General features: G+C 55.5%; 1 protein-coding gene across 1 annotated transcript in view; it reads right to left on the reverse strand.

Annotated features, from left to right (window-relative positions):
• Positions 1–959: 959 nt before the first annotated feature.
• IGSF21 (immunoglobin superfamily member 21) overlaps positions 960–20,499 on the reverse strand; it is a 271,583-nt gene continuing 252,043 nt past the window's right edge. The window contains exons 5-10 of the mRNA XM_081576094.1: positions 15,887–16,002; positions 12,854–13,328; positions 2,908–2,993; positions 2,338–2,530; positions 1,912–1,950; positions 960–1,188 (exon numbers count right to left, since the gene is read on the reverse strand). Of these exons, the coding sequence (XP_081432220.1) occupies positions 1,115–1,188; positions 1,912–1,950; positions 2,338–2,530; positions 2,908–2,993; positions 12,854–13,328; positions 15,887–16,002 (983 nt within the window). The 3' untranslated portion in view covers positions 960–1,114. The remainder of the gene's footprint in view (positions 1,189–1,911; positions 1,951–2,337; positions 2,531–2,907; positions 2,994–12,853; positions 13,329–15,886; positions 16,003–20,499) is intronic.

Genomic DNA, 20,499 nt, shown 5'->3' on the forward strand with positions numbered 1-20,499 from the left:
GTTTACAGGGTTAATTCTGGGGTTCATGTGTTACTGCAGCCCAGCTTCTCCTGGCCGAATCACACACTCCCCAGGGCTCTCCTTGGTGGCCCTCGGGTCTGGGCCACGGCTCAGAGAGGCCACCCTCCCCCAGACACCCTCAGTCCTTCCTTCCAACAGCCGATGGCTTGGGGAGTCGTCTAGTAGTTGAGTAAGAAGTTCTGGAACCTCTACCGCTGACTTACGTGTGACCTTGATTGATGTTGGCCTTGGCCATGTGACTTACTTTGGCTGAAGAGTATGGACATGATAGGCAGATGCCTTGACTGTACTTGTCTGGTTTGCATTTTTTTTTCTTGAGCTTTGATGACCCACCATAAGAGGATCAGCCACCACCTCTTTAGCCTGGGCCCCAGAACAAACGCCCATGGAGGAGAGCCGAGTCCAGCCCAAAGCCTGGAATCCAGCCCAGACAGCCTCTTGCCTGAAGCAGGGCTGCCCAGCTGAGTCCAGATGGCTCTGCCATGCTCAGTCCTGTCCGACTCTGTGTGACCCCGTGGACTGCAGCCCACCAGGCTCCTCTGTCCGTGGGATTCTCCAGGCAAGAGGACTGGAGTGGGATTCCGTGTCCTCCTCCAGAATCCAGACTAGATCAGCTGAACCACTTCATCCTGAACATGAACATAATTGTTAGTGCCTGTCATTTCATGCCTCTGTGATTCGGGTCGCTTTGTTATGCAGCATCGTTGTCGCAAGAGCTGACTATTACACCTGGCCCTGAGGGAGCTTAGGTTTCCTGAGTAAAGTCTCTGGCAACCTCCCCTGCCTGCATTTGGATGAGACAAGGCGCTGCCCTTCCACCCCTCCTCCGGGAAAGAGCATGCCCTCTGTCACCCTGTCAGTGCCTGTCCCAAGGCTGCATGTGGGAGACACCTGTTGCTGCTATAGAACATGAAGAATTCAGAGCCACAGACCGAGGTGGGGAAAAGTGTTCTGTATTAATTAAACTGACCGAAGGAGCCAAGACACGGACAGAAAGAGACTAAGAACAAGACTGGAAATGGTTTAAAAAAGAAAGGAAAACCGGTTGCAGAGACGCCAGTGCCGGATGGAGTGGAGGGCATGGGCCGCGCCTTCACGTCAGCTCCAGGACCACTGTCAGGGCGAGCACCAAGGTGAGCCGGACGCCAGCGGGGCCAGACGCAGAACCTGTGCGGGGGCAGCGTCAGGGCAGGGCCCACCGCCTCCTCTCTTGAGGGCGTGGGGGGTGCCCTGGGGACCACGGAGCTCCGAAGGGGCCCAGACGCGAGTCTGCACTTCAGCGTTCCGGCACACTGGGTTCTGGTCCCAGCCCTGCCGTCCGTCCCAGCTGACTGTGTGTGATCCCCTCCCTGTCCCAGGCCTGCTGGGCAGAGGCCAGGCTCCCTGGGGGCCCCAGGACCCCGCAGTGGGGACCAGGAGTGTGGGGGAACGCATCATGAAATGTGGGGTCAGCTCAGTGTGGGGAGGGGAGGGCTGTGGGCCTGGGAGGGGTATCTGGGCCCCACAGGGTGGTTTACAGGTCAGGGCCAGCCTGGGAATGGGGCAGCATAAAGGACCCAGCCAAGGCATTGGTCTGCATGCCCAGCATCCTGCGAAGTGGTCAAGGGCCCCAGGCCACAACCCCAGGGTCAGGGTTGAGCACATCCTCTTGGGGTCATGGAAGCTGGGCTCCCAGAAGGACCTGGTTGCTAGAGATCCCTGCTGGCTGCTTAGGGATACTGGGTCCCCTTAACGGCGTTAGTGTCCACTCCTGACCTTTGACCCAGACTCTGCCCAACTAGAGGACAGTCACGCGCCTAAGGCCTGAGGGAGGGAGGGGCAATCGCATGTGAAGGGACCGTTTAGGGGACCAGAGCTTTCACACTGGAAGCTCCGAGGTTGGAGACTTACCATTGGAGTCTTCTGTTCCTCTTGGGATATTCGGGTTTTCTGTCAGGAAGAACAGAAAGAGAGCTAGAGGACGGACGGCACTCGGAACTCGCGAAGGAGGCCCCTTATCCAGCACCGCTGAACGTCACGTCAGCACGCCTCTCAGGACAGGCACACGGCCTGTGCGGGCTGGGAGGTATTGGCCCCATTCTACAGATGGAGAGACTGAGGGAGAGAACCCGCTTGCCCAGCATTGCCCCGTCACAATCTGAGGTTTGAACCCAGGGCTCTTGAGCTCCAAAGCTGCTTTTGTTTCAGCACTCCAGGGCCTACCGCGGGGCGCCTCCTCGGGGCAAATTTGGGGAACTCGGCCCGCTGCTGCCACCTCCTTGGACAGCCCCACCCGCTCCAGGTAGCCCTCCCGCCCCCCGGTCTGGCACGGCGTACCAAACACGATGAGCCGGGTGTGCGTGTCGGTGGAGCCCAGCGGGTTCTGTGCCATGCAGCGGTACATGGAGCCGTTGAGCTCGGCAGGCACGCGCTCCAGCACCAGCTCCTTCCCATCAAACTCCGCGCTGCCGTCCAGCAGGCGGCTCCCCACCCGCGTCCACGTGAACATGGGCTCCGGGAAGACCTCGTTCTGTGGGCCAGAGCAGGGGAGGGCGGCGTCACAGGAGGACCCTTTCTGCCAGAGCGGGAAGGGGCCAGAGGCAGGGCCTGGCGGGGGGCGGGTAACACATTCCCATCTGACTGGTTGGGAGTGGCTGCCCGGAACCTTGGGAAGAAGAGGACTCTAGGGCTGAAAAGAAGGTCAAGGCCACGTGCCGCATGTGCTCCGAGCTGTAGGTGGGCGGGCGAAGCCGTGCACGCACCCTGTGTGGTTCCTCGAGGAAGCCGACTCTGCCATCACACAGATTAGGAGACTGAGGCCCGCTGGCGGCGCTGGAGGTCAAGGGGAGGGAGGCTGGGGCCCCGGCCACCTCCCGCCCCCTCTCAGGTGCTCAGAGAGAGGCTGACCTGAAACCCGTGGACCAGAATCCTCACGGTGTCCCCGACCCGGGCTCTGCTGGGCGTCATCATGATTTTGGGTCCTTTGGGAGCGACTGTAAAGGAGAAGAAGGCCGGGTCAGAGGGCTGTGTGTTTGCGCGGGGGAGAGGGGACTCAGCAAAGAAAGGAGGCCGGGAAGTGGAAGAGAAGGCTCTCACGCACAGTTCCCGAGCTGAGACCTGGGGGTCCCATGGCACCCAGAACACACCCCCCGCCCTGGCGGGGGTTTCCTCTCAGTGGGGGCAAAAGACAAGCACCGGCCGGTGCGACGGGGCATCAGATCAGAGACGGCCGGGGGACGGGGGAGTCGGGGATGCCACAGGGCGGTGCCACCTGGAGATGACTCAGCTGCAGCCAGTACTGCTAGGAACTCTCAAACTTGTGTGTGCAGTAAACGCTGTGAGGTGGGGTCTTGCCACGTCGTCCCCGTTGCGTGGCTGAGTTAACAGGCCCAGAGAGGGGAAGCCACTTGCCAAAGCCCGCACAGTGAGGAAGCACCAGGGCCAAATGTCCAGTCTCATCATTCCTGCCCCAGAGCACTTTCTTCCAGGTCAATCTGACCCATGGGTTTTTTTTTCTTTCTGGAATCTCTGGGTTGGAGGTGAGTGGAAGGTAGCAAAATATGGGGGGAGCCGTCTCCTTCCTTGGGCCTGGTCTGTGTCCTCCTGATTCTCTTCCTCATCTGGTGTCACTTCTTTCAAGCCCCTTAACTTCTCTGAACTTGGGAGACATGACGCCCACGTGGGGACTAGAGACTGTCAGGGAAGGAAGAGCCACGGAGATCGCTGCGTTCACCCTCAGGTTTCAGATCGGGAAACCGAAGCCCGGGCGTAATGAAGGGGTTTATCCAAGGTCACCCACTGAGCCAGTTTCTCCTCCCGTGACTTTCACACCAAGCTTCTATCTGCCAGATCCTTCCATCACTCACTCATCCATCCAACAAGGAATTACTGAGCCAGCTGCGCGGCAGGGCTGGGGACGCGGTGGTGACGGAGGTGTGTGTCTGCTGACACGGAGCTCACACTTTAGCAGGGCAGATGTTCGATACAAAGTAAGTATGTGAACAAGAGCTTATCAGAGAGCCTAGCATCCTGGAGACTCGGACCAGTGGGGAGTCAGGGTCTGAGTGTCTCCTCCGAGGAGCTGCTATGTCAGCTGAGAGGAAGCTCCTGAAAAGGGTTCCAGGTGGCGGGAGCAGCCAGGGCGTGGGGCTGAGGTTGAATGTTGGGGGTAATGAGGGTGTGGACTGGGCCAGACCCCGCAGATTTCTGGGCCAGGGAAAGAGGTAGGGTTTAGATCCGAGTGCCTTGCTCTGTGCCTCTCTCTGCGAGCATCTCCAGGGTGGCAGCAGGAGAAAAGCTTTGTCCCCATGCTCTGGGGCCGGCCCGGGATTTCCTTATCGGCCCCACCAGCTCCCAAAACCTCTCTTTCCCACTCAGAGCTCTCAGAGAAGAACTCAGAGCAGCCGGCGGACGTGAGTGATCTCCCAGGCGCTGCCAATTTCCTTCTCCGAAAATGACACCAAAGGACTGCTAATTAAATCACAAGCAAGACATCTGAAGGGCCACGTGGGGCGGAGAGACGCATCAGGGGAAGAGCTGGGCCTGCGCCAGGGGACGGAGGGATGGGGAAGGCGGGGGCGGCCCCACCCACACAGGAGAGGAGCCCCTGGGCGCCCCTGGACCAGGCCCTTCCCTGGTTTTCCCCAAATGCAGGATGGGAACAGCCACGGCGACCCTTGCCCACCCACCAGGCTGGGCTGTTAGGAGTGCTGGGAGACGGTGTGGGTTTGAGGGCATTTGTCCAGCACATCCTGAGTGCCAGGCACTTGGTTAAGCACCTTAAGATGTACGATCTCATTTAAACCTCCAACCTCTTGAGATTGTCCTCATAAGGCAACGAAGGCTTAGGGTAGTCAAGTCACTTTCTCGCCTTTTTCGTGAACTCTCAAGCGCTGTCAAGGTCCCTTTGCAGGTGCGGGGCGCTGCGGGCATGGTCTGTCTCCTCTCCTTGTCCTGTGCGGGCAGCACTGTCCCCCTGCAGCCAGCAGGGGGTATAGAAGAGCCCCCATCCCGGAGACGCATGAGCAGGAGGCCCAGACAGCTCCTGGGTCAGAGTCCTAACCGCCCCCTTCTCTAAAGACCCCGCCCACCCGCTTCAGGGCGGCCTGTGCCTCCTGGCCCCCAGGAGAGGGAGCTCACGTTTATCAGGCGCCTGACATGCACTCGAGTCCGTGCCAGGACCATCTCCTGTGCCCACCCCAGCCCTCATCCTGATGCTTATGAAGCAAGTTGCCATGAAACTCATTTTGCAGGTTACATAACTGGCTCCCAGGAGGTCACACAGCGAAGAAGTGGCCGGAGCAGGACCCGAGGGTGCATTGGTCTCTAGAGGGGTGCTAGAGCCCAGGGTGGAGGAGAGGGGAGCTGCTAGCATGTGGGAAGCCAGACCCCTCCCCTGCTGCGCTGTGCTCCTGGGTGGAGCACCTGAGGGGCACCAGGTGGGTAGGCGAGGGGTCTGCTCTGCCCTGATTCCTCCAGGCCTGACACTGGCAGCTGCCAGCCAGCGAGAGCCTGGGTGGCAGGCGGCCCCTCTGACCTGCAGCAGGAGTTGCTGGGAGTCCAGCTGCCATCACCCACCCCTTCCACTGCACACTGACTCCCTTCAGCAGCTCCTGACAGTCCGGTCCTGAGCCCTCTCTCCTGCCCCTAGAACTTGTCACTGAAAGGACCCACAGGAAGGTTCTCTGCCCCTGGGATTTCCCTCCTCTCAATTCCTGGACATGGGGAAAGAGTGGGAGTCCGGAGACCCAGGGTTGAGGCCTATCTTCTAGTCTCTGGTTACGTGACTTGCATGAGTCAGTTCAACCTGTTGGGCCTCAGTTTCCTCACCTGTACATGGGGAGAATAGGCCACTATCCCACTCTGTGAGAAACTGTTCTGAGAAGGACAGTGAGGAGGAGGGACGGGACAGAAGTGTGAAATGGTGTGCATCTGCTCAGGGGCGTGCAAAAGATCCTGACTTTATAACTGCTCTCTTTACTCCCTCAGCATTGCGCTGCAAGAATAGGCTTGTGAAATCTCACGGGAAAGCTCTCCTAGGCACTTCACTGTAGGAATTCCAGGTCTTCACAAAGACAGTCATCTACTCACCCGCCTACTCATCCACCCACTTCTTCATCCATCCATCCATCCTTCCAAGCGTTCATTCTATTCATCCAGCCAGCCAGCCATCACTCCATCATATTATTCATCCCCCCATCATATCCATCCACCCATCAGTCTATCATATTACCATGATACCACTTCCCCATGTCCCCCATGCGTCCATCTATCCATCCATCGTCTGTCCAGATACCTACCCATAAACCTACTAATCTGCTCACCCACCCATTCATTCATTCATGTGCTACATCTAGTTCTTTATTGTACACCTAATCTGTATTGGCCACTATGCAGGGCAATGTTGGGGATACAGTAATGAATAACAGCAGTAGCCTGTATTTACTGAGCACTCACTCTGTCACTATGGGAAGCACTTCGGATGCACTGCCTTGTTTAAGCCTCACTGAGCCCTGTACCGTGTGAATAAGACCCTGTCCACATACAACTTAAATTCTATTGGAAGATCCAGGCAATAAGAAAATGTATCATACACTTGCATGCGTGCACGCCCAGTCATGTCTATCTCTTTGCAACCCCATGGACTGTAGCCCCCCAGGCTCCTCTGTCCAAGGGATTCTCCAGGCAAGAACACTGGAGTGGGTTGCCATTTCCTGCTCCAGGGGATCTTCTCGACCCAAGGATCATCCCCCCTCATCTCTTGCATCTCCTTGCACTGGTAAACGGATTCTTTTTACCATTGAGCCACCTGGGAAACCTCTCATACACTTGCAGATGGAGATAAATGCAATTCCAGAAAACAAAGCAAGGGGAGGAGTTCGGGGGGGGCGGGGCAAGAGGAGACCTGGAAAGAGTGTTCAAGTGAAGAGCCTTTGGGTAGAAAATGTGAGCAGAGACCTGAATGGGGGGGGCTTGAGGTTATCTGGGGTCAGGTTATTCCAGGCAGAAAGAAGGACAGTGCAAAGTCCTGGAGGTGGGCCTGAGCTGGGCGTATTCGAGGAAGAGTAAGGAGAACCCTGTGGCTGGAGCAGATGGAGCAGAGGAGAGCGTGGAAGATGAGCTCCATGGGGGCGCAAGCGTACATGTGATGCCGTCTGTCTTGGGTTGTTTTGTTTGACTTTCATATATTCTTAAATTGTGTTGAAGCTCACATAAGGGAAATGCGCTGTTCTTAAGAACACGACTTGCCAAACCCTGCTAAATGTGAACACCTGTGTAACCACTCTCCCAGCCAAGTTCGAGAACGTCCCCACCCCCCTCAAAGGTCCCCTGATACCTCCTCCCAGCCAGTTTACACCGTCCACAGGTAAACACCGCTCCGCTTTCGGTCCTCGGGGGTTTGTTTTATGTTCGTATAAATGGCATCGCGCAGTGTGTACTCTGCTGTCTGTCCTCACTCGGCACAGTGTTCCTGAGCTTCGTCCGTGTTGTTGGTGTGTTAGGAGCTTATTCATCTGTATTGATGAGAAGTGACATGAAGGTGTCACAAATTTTATCACCATTTTCCTAGTTGCATGTTTCTTTTTTGTACAGTTTTTGTTGTTGTTATGGGTAAAGCTGCTGTGAACATTCGCGTCTTTGTGTGTGTTCAGTGGTGGGTGGCTCTTTGAGCCCCCGTGGGCTGTAGCCCACCAGGCTCCTCTATCCGTGGGATTCTCCAGGCACAAGTACCGGAGCGGGTTGCCGTTTAATCCTCCACGGGATCTTCCGAACCGAGGGACTGAACCCACGTCTCTTGCAAGTCCTGCACTGGCATGTGGATTCTTTACCACTAGCGCCACCTGGGAAGCCCCGAGTCTTCGTGGATGTGTGTTTTCGTTTTTCTTGGATAAGTATTTATGAGTGAAATTGCTGGGTCATAGGGTAGAGAGGAGTATTCTTATCTTTGTAAGAAACTACCAGTTTGCCAAAGCAGCAGTACTGTTTTATACGCCCTGCACTGTATGAAGGGTCTTATTATTCCACATCCTTGGCAACATCTGGTGTTGTCCATCTTTCTATTGCAGGCATTTTAGTAGTTGTGAAGCGGTATCTCACTTAGGTTTTAGTCTTTATTTCCTTAATGATGTTCTTTGCATACCTTTATATATGCTGATTGACCATTTATATATCCTCTCTTTAAAAATCTGTCGTTATTGATCTGTAGTGGTTCTTTATATATTCAGGATATAAACCCCTCGTCACACATTTGTCTCGAGAGTATTTCCTCTCGGTTTGTAGTTTGCTTTTTCATCTCACCTCATTTCATTTTCTTTAAAGTGTCTTCTTAGGAGCAGAGGATTTGAATTTTGATTAAGTCCAATTCACCAATTTTCAAATTTGCATTTAGTGCTTTTTGTGACCTTTTTAATAAATCCTTGCCCACCTCAATGTCACAAAGATATATTCCTGTGTTTTGCTCTAGAAGTTTTTATGATGCTGGGTTTTACATTTAGGTCTGTGACTCATCTCAGATTAATTGTGTGTATGCAAGGGAGGGGTCAGGTTCCTTTTTTCCTTTAGTGTATCCAGTACTTCCAGGCCCATGTGTTAAGGAGAGTTCTGTCTTCCCATTGAACAGCCAGGGGGGAACCTTTGTCAAAAATCAATGGACTGTGGAGAAGGAAATGGCAGCCCACTCCAGTGTTCTTGCCTGGAGAATCCCAGGGACCGGGGGGCCTGGTGCGCTGCTGTCTATGGGGTCACACAGAGTCAGACACGACTGAAGTGACTTAGCAGCAGCAGCACCAAGCCATCATCAGTGTCTAACACATCAGTTCTATGGGCGCTGGGCACTGGGTCCTGGCAGGGATGGACTGGGACGAGCGAGGGAGGCTGGAAGATGCGAATGGCTAATGCGGCAGACTGGCCAGGGAGGCTGGGCTGTTTACCCTGGAGACCCGGCCAGTCTCAGAGCCGGAAGCAGGGTTATCTTCAGAGCCCCCAGTGACTGGTTTTAGTCATCTCAGATTTGTTATTTCACTCATCTCTAATAAAGGATGTTTTGGAGTAAAAAAAAAAAAGTCAATGGACTGTATGTGGGTCTGTTTCTGGACTCTCTTGTTCCATCGATCTGTCTACCATCGTGGGGGTTTGGGTAGGGGTGTGCGTGGATTATATTTTAGATCAGCCAGGGTGGAGAACAGAACAGGACGCGAGCAGGCGCAGGAAGCCGGTGTGGGGCCGCTGCAGTGATCCAGCGTGAGCTGCCGCTGCCTAGATTGCGAGGCTGGGGGGACACCACGGGGCAGGGTGGCGCTGGCATGGACTCTGAGGCGGAGCTGCCGGGGCGTTTGGTAAAGAACCTGCCTGCAATGTGGGCGACCCCCACTCAATTCCTGGGTCGGGAAGATCCGCTGGAGAAGGGATCGGCCCCCCACTCCGGTATCCTGGCCCGGAGAACTCCATGCACTGTATTGTCCGTGGGGTCGCAAAGAGCTGGACACGACTAAGCAACTTTCACTTTCAAGGATGGCTTGGCTGTGGGGTCAGAGAAAAGGGGGAAAGTGGGTGACTCCAAGCGTTTCTGGCTTGATCAGTGGGAAGAAGGTAGTTTCCGTCTGACACGGGCTCTAGGACCACCAGGCCTCTGTCTTCTTGTGGGCAGTGGCATCTAAGCTGAGGGGGCATCCCTGGCAGGGGGAATACCTACAGTCCATAGGGTCACAAAGAGTCAGACTCAACTGAAGCAGCTTGGCACACACACACACACACACACACACACACACACACAGAAAACACAGGGAGGCGTGCCCCAACCCTGGCTGGCCTGACCTTTAAAGTGCTGAGCAGATGATTGGAGAGTGAGCCTGAGGTCATCTCCTGCAGCGCACTTTCTCACCGCCATGGCCAGGGTGCAGGATGCCTTGATTGTGTGACGTGCAGACACTCACTCAGGACCCCTGTGGCTCAAACCACCGTCCACTGGCCATAGCCACTGGCTCCATGGGTCCTCATCACAGCCCCACCGGTGAGCAGTAGGGCGCAGTGGTTAAGAGCACGGGCTCTGGGGTCAGACCTGGCTGGGTGACCCAAGGAGAGCTGCTCCAAGCCCGGGTCCCCTCACTTATAAAGTGGGGATATTGATGGCATGTCTCAGCCGCCTCATACGGCCCCTGCAAGGAGATCTTGTGGGGAAAGCATCTTGAAGAGAGCCTGGCTCCAGGGCGTGCCCCCCAAACACGAGGTTATCATTGCTCCCCCCGCTCAACAGGTCAGGAAACGAGGCTCAGAGTCCTAAGAAGCTTGAGGTCCTACCAACTGACAGCAGTTGAGATGAGACAGGAAGCCAGCTGAGGGTTTCTTTACTCACGCAGCTTATTTGGCCCCTTCACCTGGGTGGCCCTGCTGAGACCCCTTTGTCCCTGTGGACACACACATGTCCGTCGTGTCCACTGCCTGTGACTGGGCCTTTCTCTTGCTCTGGTGAGCACGATTGGGGGTGCATGTCAGGGTGGCCCCACTTGGAGGGAGGAACCATCTGGAACCTCGGGAGGGGCAGGCAAGTGCTCTAATACGGCTTGGGATGGGCGTCGGGAGCCTCAGCACCGCTCCATCACTGGCAGCGGTGAGCTGCAAGCTCCCCTTTCTGGCTGCTCAGAAGCCTCGTCTGGTCTCAGCTTTCTCATTCTCTGGGGGTGGGGCAGGGAGCCCTCTCGAGGGAAGCCAAGGCTTCGGCAAGACAGGCCGGGGTGGCCTTCACGGATAAAGCCTCCTGATGAGGGGCTGAGGCTGCTCTGACTCCCAGCCTGGAAGTAGACTGTATCTTGCGGACAGGGAGGCTCAAATGCAAGAAAGCGCTCTGGGAAGGATGGAGGGTCCAGAGAAACTGGGGGCGGGGCTGCCTGGCAAAGTGGGAAGGCTGAGAGAGGGGGTCTGGGCACGCTCTGTGAAGGAGAGACCCTGGCGCCCGACACAGGGCCTGCCCACAGCGGGTGCTCGCCGAGTTTCTCTGGCGTGATGAGCATATGGTACTCACGGGGCAGGCGCCGTGACAGCAGATGTCCTTAGGCAGCTCAGCGAGTGGAGGCAGGGTCGATACACGAGCCACACTGGAGCCCTTGAACCCCTGCCCTACTTACCGCGGACAGCGTACTTCACCTCCCCGGGTCTCAGCTGCCTCCTCTGTGACATGGGACACTGCTAGCCCTAACCTCATTGAGTGACCACGAGGGTTAACGATCGGGCTATCAGCTGGGTTTGTACGAGGAAAGCGACGGTCTGTGGTATACAGTAGGTGCTCAGTAAATGCTAGTTAGCCCTTATGATCATTTTCTGTGTGGGCAAGTGGCCTCTGGGAATCAAAGGGACCTTTTTATGGGTCCTCAGAGAACTAACCCATAGCCAGCAAGGGTGCCCAATCCTGCGGCTGGTAGGCTCAATGGCTGGCATAGGGGGAAGTGGAGAAGGCACCAACAGAATGGCTGGAAATACCAGCTCTGCTGCTTGTAACCTGGTGACTCAAAGGAAGGGATCCCACCAAAGCGAGGCTCAGTTTTGCTCACCTGTAAAATGGGACTGCAGGGTAAACTGCCTGCGAAGAGTGAAGGAGAGGACCCTGGCATACGTTCCTGGCTCCTATTAGGCATATATGTACACGAAATCCTTTCTTTTGGTGTCTGGTGCAGAGTTGGTCCTAGGTTTTCTGGTGGGCCAGCTGAAAACAGAGATGCCCTTTGGATGCCACCTGCCTCCCCGCCCCAGCACAGGCTGGGATCTCAGCCATCATCAGTCACTGCTATCTGTCCTTGGTTGTGAGAGGTCTGGGTTAGGGGCTGTCGATGTTTCCAGACAACTGCTCACCACTGGGGGAGCTGCAGGGACGCACCCAGGCTCCCTGGGCTATGAGCTGAGCTGCTGGGCGCTGAAGGTCAAGTCCAGAGAGTTGTGGGCAGAGGAGACCAGTACAGGGTCACTGAGGCCATCTCCCTGCCCCACCCTACCCCAGTCAATACAAATGCTGGCTCGAAGGGTCTCATATTTCTAGAGAAGATTCCACACATCCCTTCTCCTGCCTCTACTCAGCTGGGAGATGGATAGGCGGAAATGGATCAGATCTTAGGGAACTGCTCTGGGGACAGGCCGAGCTGGTGCTCCATGGGAAGAGGAAGCAGGTCCGGGTTGGGGACTGGATTCTCAGGCTGAGCTGACCCTGGGCATCCAGTTCCCTGGTTGAGCCACATCTGATATCCCTGCAGGTGGCAGGGTTTCCATGGTGCTCAGCCAGAGCGGTACCCTCCCACACCCGGCACATTCCCCAGCCTTAACCGCTAGCAGTCCTGACTCTGATCCGACCAGCTTCCGACCTGCCACGCTCATGACCCACGCCTAGTAAGTCTTCCCTGGGCTCGTGGGTCTCTTATTCAATCGAGAACCCCCCCTTGTCACCTCCATGTCCTCATCTTTCCCTGCTCTTTCCCTGACCTGACTCAGCAACCCTATCTTACAAGTCCCAACTCCTGTGTATCCTTCACTCATGCAGCAAACTTCCCGGGACTGGCACATTCCACCCATCTTCAATCTTGAAAACTTTCCATATTTCTAACACTAATGTAGCAAACTTCCGAGACTTCCATATTCCTGATCCTGTTGGACCAGACTCCCCAGACCTCCCTGTAACTCCCATGTCCTCCAACCCAGCTCAGCAAACCTCCCAAAGAGCCTGACCCTGACCTCTGTGCCCGACCCGAACCCCAGCTTGCTCCATCTTCTCCCCGTCTCTGGGGTGGCCGGCAGCCCACCGCCCTGTTCCAAGGCTCCCCACCGCCCAGCCCTGCAGGGGGGATGCTGCAGAGGGGCTCCCAGTGGGCCTCACCCAGCGTGACCTCGGCCTGCATGGGCATTGACAGAGCCGGGTGCTTGACCTCGCAGCTGAAGAGGGCCTCGTTGTCGATCCGTGGGTTGAGCGTCCAGGTGAGCAGGGCGCGCACCTCCACGGTACCGTCGCTGCCCGGGCTGTGGCTGTGCCGCAAGAAGTAGACGGGCTCGGAGCTGTGCACCCAGCGGGGGAACTCGCGGCTCACCACCGTCTCGGGGATGTTCTCGGTGGTCGGCTGGATAACGCTGCTGGGATCCGAGGTCAGGCTGCGGGAGGGGCGCTCCGTGGAGGGACGCCCGCCCGGGTTCTCAGCGTCCAGCAGGAACAGTGACCTCTGCATCTTGGTGTCGTCCAGGTCACGGTGCAGGAGGCTGCGGAAGGGCCTGCTGTCCTGGAGGGGACCAGAGCTGGCCGCCGGCGGCTCGGACAGGGGCACTGCATCGATGGGTTCCCCGTCTCGCTTGAAATAAACCTGAAATCGCAAGGCGGGTGAGGGGAAAGATTTGGCACCAGTGACCGGGACCTCCCAAGGGGTTCTCAGAGGAACTGGCCGCAAGAGGCCCCTCCTGCTCCTCATAACCTTCTGGATGGACCCCTCTCTGTTCCTCCCCCTCCAGCACCGCAAGCGCCCTGAGGCAGCTCGGTTCAACAGGGACACGCAGGCTCTGGTGGCAGAGGCCGAGCCAATGAACTTATTTGAGCCTCAGTTACCTTACTGGTAAAGGCAATACTGGGGCTTCCATGGTGGCTCAGCGGTAGAGAATCCACGTGCAGTGCAGGAATCACAGGAGACATAGGTTCAAGACCTGGGTCTAGAAGATCCCCTGGAGGAGGACATGGCAGCCCACTCCAGTATTCTTTTCTGGAGAACTCTATGGATAGAGGAGACTGGCAGGCTATGGTCCATGGGGTCACACAGGGTTGGACACGACTGAAGAGACCTAGCACGGACACCCACAAAGGGAATACAAACACCTACTTCCCGAAGCTGTTGGATGCTTAGAAACAGTGTGCAAACACAGGACCCTGGACACAGCCCTGGCAGCCCTCCCCGACCCCCAGGCTGCAAGGGGGTGGCCCCTGCCCACCTGGAGAGAGCAGGGCGAGGAGAGGAGCACCAGAGAGTAAATGAGATGTCGGAGGAGGAGAGGGGGTGTGTGTGTGTGTGCGTGCGCGCGCACATCTTGGCAGTGTTAGAGATGGAAGGCTGGAAACAGCCGTGTGTGTGGGAGGGAGCTAGTGCAGGATGGGGCGGAAGCCGGCATCTTCTCGCTTTCTCTGCTGATAGGGACTTGGAGTTTTGAGAGGCGGCATTTAATTTAATTTGCTGTCTTTTTATTTTGGTACATATGCCCAGAGGCCTGTGGGGATTGGGTGTATTTTTTTTTTTTTTAATAAATCAGATGAATAAGTCGATGGGAGGCAGGAGAGGGGAGGCCAGGAAGCAGCTCTGGGGACGCTGGTGCTGGTGGGCAAAGGGAGACGGAGGCCGCGGGGAGGAGGGTGTGGGAGGGTGCATGGAATGTGGGGTGCGCGGAGGCTGTCAGAGTTTATAGCTCCAATGAGGAATCTCTTATGCACATAATAGCCTGCTTTGGGGTTTTGCTTTCTTTCCCTTTTTTTTTTTTTTTGAAAAGTGCTTCAAAAGCAGGTTTGTAATTTATATCAGAGAATTCTTTCAAGTTCTGATGTCCCAGGCAAACGTAAGGTGCCTGGAATGCGGGGAGATGAGGATCTCGTATATATTTGAATTTCATATTGCCATGTCTTAAGTGGCAGGAGCCAGCGGGCTGGGGCGAGGGTAGGGGACAGGGGGAGGTCTTCCAGCAGCCTCGGGACAATGAGTAGAATTGTGTGTGTGTGTGTGTGTGTGTGTGTGTTTCTTTGGGGAAAAAGCCCAGCTGGTCTCACTTTAGGCAGGCCAAACCTCCTTATGGGCTCCAAGGGGGGAATCTCAGGACCGTGTCCTGCCCTCACCGGTTGCTGGCTTCGAGGCTGCCTTTGGTCTGTGTCCTTGGGGCAGTAAGGTGTGGGGGCAGGGACTGGACCTTACCACAGGCTCACTCTGCACCCTGCCGCTGCCCGCTGTGCCTCAGCACCTGCTTACTGCCCTGTCTCGGTTCTCTCCACATCTGTTCACTCCTGTCCCGTCCTGGACAGCTGGGTCTCCCTGGGCCACGGCCGGGGGTGAACTGGCCCAGGTCCCAAGATCACCCCCCATGGGTCCTACCTGTGAGACAGTCGAGGGTCTGGAAGGAGAACCGCCTCCCCTCCTGGAAGTCTACTCCCCCTGCCCCTGCCTCCACAGAGTGCTCAGTCGTGTCCGACTCTGTGTGACCGCATGGACTGCAGCCCGCCAGGCTGCTCTGTCCGCGGGGTTCTCCAGGCAAGAATACTGGAGTGGGTTGCTGTGCCCTCCTCCAGGGTGTCTTCCTGATACAGGGATGGAATCTGCATCTCCTGCACTGCAGGTGGACTCTTTACTGCTGAGCCACCAGGGAAGCCCCCCTGAAAGTGGGTGGGGTGGGTCTAATAAGGAGTTGGCCCAAACAGAGAGTCCCCACTTCCTTTCTCCCCGCCTTCCTCTCCCCTTGCCTCCCTTGCTCCTTCCTTCCCACCCTCCGCAGTAGACTTGGAGCTGGAGGGCATGACCTTGGGTCCCAGCTCTGTCACAGACACAGTGGGAGACTCTCCACTTCGCTTCCCTTCCCGGGGCCTCATCGGTCTCCATCCTGGTCGATTACTGGGGTAGGGGTGTGCTTGAAGCTGGGATACCCTGAAGACCACCCTCACTGCAGCTCAGGGACTTCAGGGTCCAGGAGATGTGGGGGTCCTCCTCATCTCACCAGGAGGCAAGAGAGACTCATGGACATCCGGGCGGGTCAGATGAGTGGGCAGGGTCAGACCAGGCGGGCAGCGCAGAGTGCCCCTACGCGGACAGTGGCCTCTGTCTTTCGCTCTGCAGCTGAGCTCCGTGCTGACACGGGCCACTGGGCCAGCCATGCAGGGGGCACCCAGCAGGGTACTCACCGTGGGCGCCGGCTTCCCTCCCGACACGATGCAGACCAGCGTGAAGTTCTGGGCTTGGTAACGGCTGAAGGGCGCCGGGGTGTCAGCGGCCACCACCTCGATGGAGGTGGGAGGAGCTGCCCAAAGAGAAGCAGAGGGAGACCAAGGCTTCACTGGAAGGTCGGGAAGAGCTCACTGGTGACCCAGGGCGGGCCAGGTCCTGTGCCAGGTGCGGTGAGGAGTGTGAGAGGGAAGGTCGCTCAGTCGTGTCCGACTCTTTGTGACCCCCTGGACTATACCGCCAGGCTCCTCTGCCCATAGGACTCACTAGACAGGAACACTAGAGTGCATAGCCCTTCCCTTCTCCAGGGGATCTTCCCAACCCAGGGATCGAACCCAGGTCTCCCGCATTGCAGGTGGATTCTTTACCAGCTGAGCCACCAGGAAAACCCAACAGGTGCTATGGCAGGGGACAAATGTTGCACATTCCAGGGGGTGCCCCCGGCATCAACTGCTGTGAGAATGACGTCCCTGCTGGGCATACAAACGAGGGTCCTGCCTCCTGGGGCTTACAGCCTGGCGAGGAAGATAACCGGGAGTGGAGAGATCACCGTGGTCCACTGTGCTCAGGGCATCAGATACCTGGTGTAACCAAGTGTAAAAGGGCCCCCAGGCCTGAGGAAGTGACCCTGTGCTGTGAGGCAGCAGCAGTAGGCAGAGGACAAGTGTGGCAGGTGGAGGGAACAGCATGTGCCAAAGCCTCGTGGCAGCTAGCTCAGGGTGGGGGGGGGGGAGGCAGGATGCTGTGGTGGGAGGGCAAGGTGGGGGATGAGGTACCCAGGGGGCTGGGGAGACGCTCGGGGCACTGGCCGTGGGTCAGCGCTCACAGGGCTGTGCTGGGGCTGGTTCCTGCCAGCTCCTGAGGGCTGACAGTGACATTCCTGGGAGTTGTGGACCAGTTCTTAAACCGCTGCTAGAATGAAACAGATGGCCTGGTGGGCATCCTTACTCCATGGAGATCAGCCACCACTGCAAATCAGAGCTTCCTCGTTTATTTCCTTCCCCTGCCCCCAGCCCCGGGCCCCCACAGAGCAGGTTTACCAGCCCAGCGCCGGTTGTGAGTTTCTCTTTGTCCTGAGAGCAGCCGGGAGCCATTGAAAGCTTCAAACAAGAGCAGCGACATGATCTGAGTTGCATTTTGAAGAGACTGGAAACACAGAGCTATTTAAGCTGGAGAGATGGGAAGCTAGACCATGGTGGCCGCAGAGCGAGAGGGTGACCGCGGAGCGAGAGCAGATGGCTTTGAGAGAGGTTTAAAGCCACTGGTCTGCCCTCTTTTCTTCCTTTGCCCCTCAAGTTGGCTTATTTTGATTGGTGCCGCCTCCCGCCAGCTCTCTGCTCTGTTTCACTGCCCACCACTGGCTGGTTTGCCAAAGCCAGTGCCCGCAGGCACCATGCGGCATTAAGAGTTCAGACGTGGAGCCAGCGTTTCAGCGAGGTCACCACCACCTCCACGTCATCCTTGGGCAAATTACCAAAACTGTGAGCCTCGGCTTCCCAATTCGCTAATCGTTGGCAGACATATTCGAAGGATGAACCAGCAAATCGCTATGAAAGGGCTTAGTGCATGCTAGGGTTTCGCTGGTTATAGGATTCCTGCAGTTCATTTCTCCAACTGCCTTGTCACCCTCAGGACAGGAGCTAGAATCTTAGGACTTTGCTCAGGAAAGGCTGTCAGTTCTGGCTTCTTGTAGCCTTGGGTCAAGTGCAGTGGGGGGTGCAGAGAAAATGAAGAGGGGTGAGTGTTTCCTTCCTGCAAGGGGTTTTCACTCCAGTTAAGTTTAATTAAATCCACCGAACGTTTCCTGACACCTACTAGGTGCCGGGCACGGTGCCAGGTGCTCGCCGTAGGCGCTCAGTGATGAGATGGGTACAGCACTTGGAGAAGCTCAGAGTCTGGCAGGGGCGCCGGGCGCCTGGCAACTCTATTGTAAGGTCCAGGGAAAGAAGCCAGGTGTGAACCGTTCATTCACTCAGACAGCCACCACGTGCCGTCCATGGGAAGCAGAACAAACAGCAAACAATGGGAGAACAATAGATGGAGAACTGTAATTAAGTGTGAGATGGTAGGAAGCAGATGGGAAGTGGGGCAGGAACTCCGAGAGGGGAGAGATACACCAGAATGTTTCAATTATCCACACGTCACAGAGTCTGCAATCCAACTTTTCTAGACCTCACTGAAAGCCTGGATTCCTCAGCAAGAACCAACCATGGCCAAAGATTAGGAGCCAGGAGCTGTTCTAAGCCCTTAACGTGTGTTAACTCATTTAATCCTCACCGTGAGTCTACAGAAAGGGTTTATTTATTCCTATCTTACCGATGGGAAAACTCAAGGAGTGAAGTGACTTTCTGGGGCTCACAGAGTTTAGATTTGAAACTGGAGCTCGCAGACCCCAGGGCTCTGACACCACATGAAACCGCACCACCTCCATCTTTGGAAAGAAGAAAAGAGCTTCTGTCTGTTGGCACCTTTAGCCCTACGTGCACATTTTAGCTGTTGGAGATGCTCATTTACCTGACACACCTCAGTTCTCAAGCATACCTTTAATTGAGATCCCTGGGGGAACTGCTTCTGTGGGTGGCTCTGTTTAACCTAGGAGCCCCAAAGATCAAGGGACCATGTCAGTTAGAGTTTAGCCAAATTCTCTGATGGGGCTTCTCCGATAGCTCAGATGATAAAGAATCTGCCTGCAAGGCAGGAGTCACGCGTTCGACCCCTGGGTCAGGAAGATTCCCTGGAGAAGGAAATGGCACTCCAGTGTTATTGTCTGGGAAATCCCATGAACAGAGGAGGCTGGCAGACTACAGTCCATGGGGCCGTAAAAGAGTCGGACACGACTGAGTGACTAACCAACCACCAACCAACCAGCATAAGTCTCTGGTACTGCTCGTGGTGGTCTATATGTAGGGAGAAACGTACGCTCCAAGAGTCCTAGAGGCTCAGAACTAGTCAGGAGGCACCTTTAAAAATCAGTCATTCCTTCTTTCTTTTTCACTGAGCAAACAGTAATCAGACACCTAGAAGCTTCCTTATAGGAGGGCTTTGAGGAATAAATGGGATGATGCTTACAAGATGCCTAGCACGTAGTAAGCCTGCAGTACGGTTTAGCAATTTTGACTAATATCGTTTGTATCACTATTATGAAAGAGACAGTATAGGACAATGGTTACGAGTGTGGACCCTAAATCTCACTGTGTGTGTGCGTGCGTGCTAAGTCGCTTCAGTCGTGTCTGACTCTTGGCAACCCTATGGACCGCAGCCCTCCGGGCTCCTCTGTCCGTGGGATTCTCAGGCGAGAATACTGGGGTGGGTTGCCATGCCCTCCTGCAGGGGATCTTCCTGACCCAGGGATCGAACCTACATCTCTTATGTCTCCTGCATTGGCAGGCGGGGTCTTTACCACTAGTGCCACCAGGAAAGCCCCTAGATCACACTACCCGGGGTTCAAAGACCAGCTGTACCACTTTCCAGCTATGTGACCTTGGGCAAGTTATTCAGCCTCTCTGAACCTGTTTCCTTATCTGCAAAATGGACTTACGCAGTGCTGAGAATTCAGTAAAGTCCTTGGGACTTGGTGGGTGGTTGAGAATCCACCTCGCAGTGTAGGGAACGTGGGTCTGATTCCTGGTCAGAGAACTAAGATCCCACCTGCCGTGGAGCAACCAACCCAGGGGGCCACAGCTAGAGGGTCTGTGCGCAACCAAGATCCTGCATGAAACAATGAAAATTCCGAGTGCCCCAACTGAGACCCGACATAGCCAAATAAATAAATAAGTAGTACCTGAAAGCATATTGAAAGTGCATGTCAGATGCATTTATCAGAAGAATGTATTAATGTTCTTTCTTTGAGGCCTGTTGCTACTGTCTGGGAGAATAAAATATCTGCCTTTGGGGGTGTTCACAGTTTAGTGAGGAGGCCAGACAGTGCCCTGGACCTGTGCTGTCCAGTACAGTAGCCACCCACCCTCTGTGGCTATTAAGCACTTGAAATGTGGCTTTTCCATGTTCCAATGTGCTGTAAGCATAAAATACACACTGAATCTGGAAGACAGTTGTTTTTTTTTTAAAAAAGCACATTAAGTATATCATGAATATTTTTATATTGGTTACTTCCTGAAATAATACATGGAATATATTGGATTTAATAAATATGCTATTCCAATTCATTTTCACTTTTCAAAGCCTTTTCTTAATGTGGTCCTAAGAAAACTTGCTGGAGAAGGCAATGGCACCCCACTGCAGTACCCTTGCCTGGAGAATCCCATGGACGGAGGAGCCTGGTAGGCTGCAGTCCATGGGGTCGCTAAGAGTCGGACACGACTGAGCAACTTCACTTTCACTTTTCACTTTCATGCACTGGAGAAGGAAATGGCAGCCCACTCCAGCATTCTTGCCTGGAGAATCCCAGGGATGGTGGAGCCTGGTGGGCTGCTGTCTATGGGGTCACACAGAGTCAGACATGACTGAAGCGACTTAGCAGCAGCAGCAGCAAGAAAACTTGCAATTAAAGGCAGATTTCTATTGGAGAGTGCTGGTGTTCCATTTTATAGATTAGCACAACTGAGGTCAGACA

Source organism: Giraffa tippelskirchi, chromosome 3 (assembly GCF_054371585.1).
Source record: "Giraffa tippelskirchi isolate mGirTip1 chromosome 3, T2T-mGirTip1v1.2.pri, whole genome shotgun sequence".
Lineage (NCBI taxonomy): Eukaryota > Metazoa > Chordata > Mammalia > Artiodactyla > Giraffidae > Giraffa > Giraffa tippelskirchi.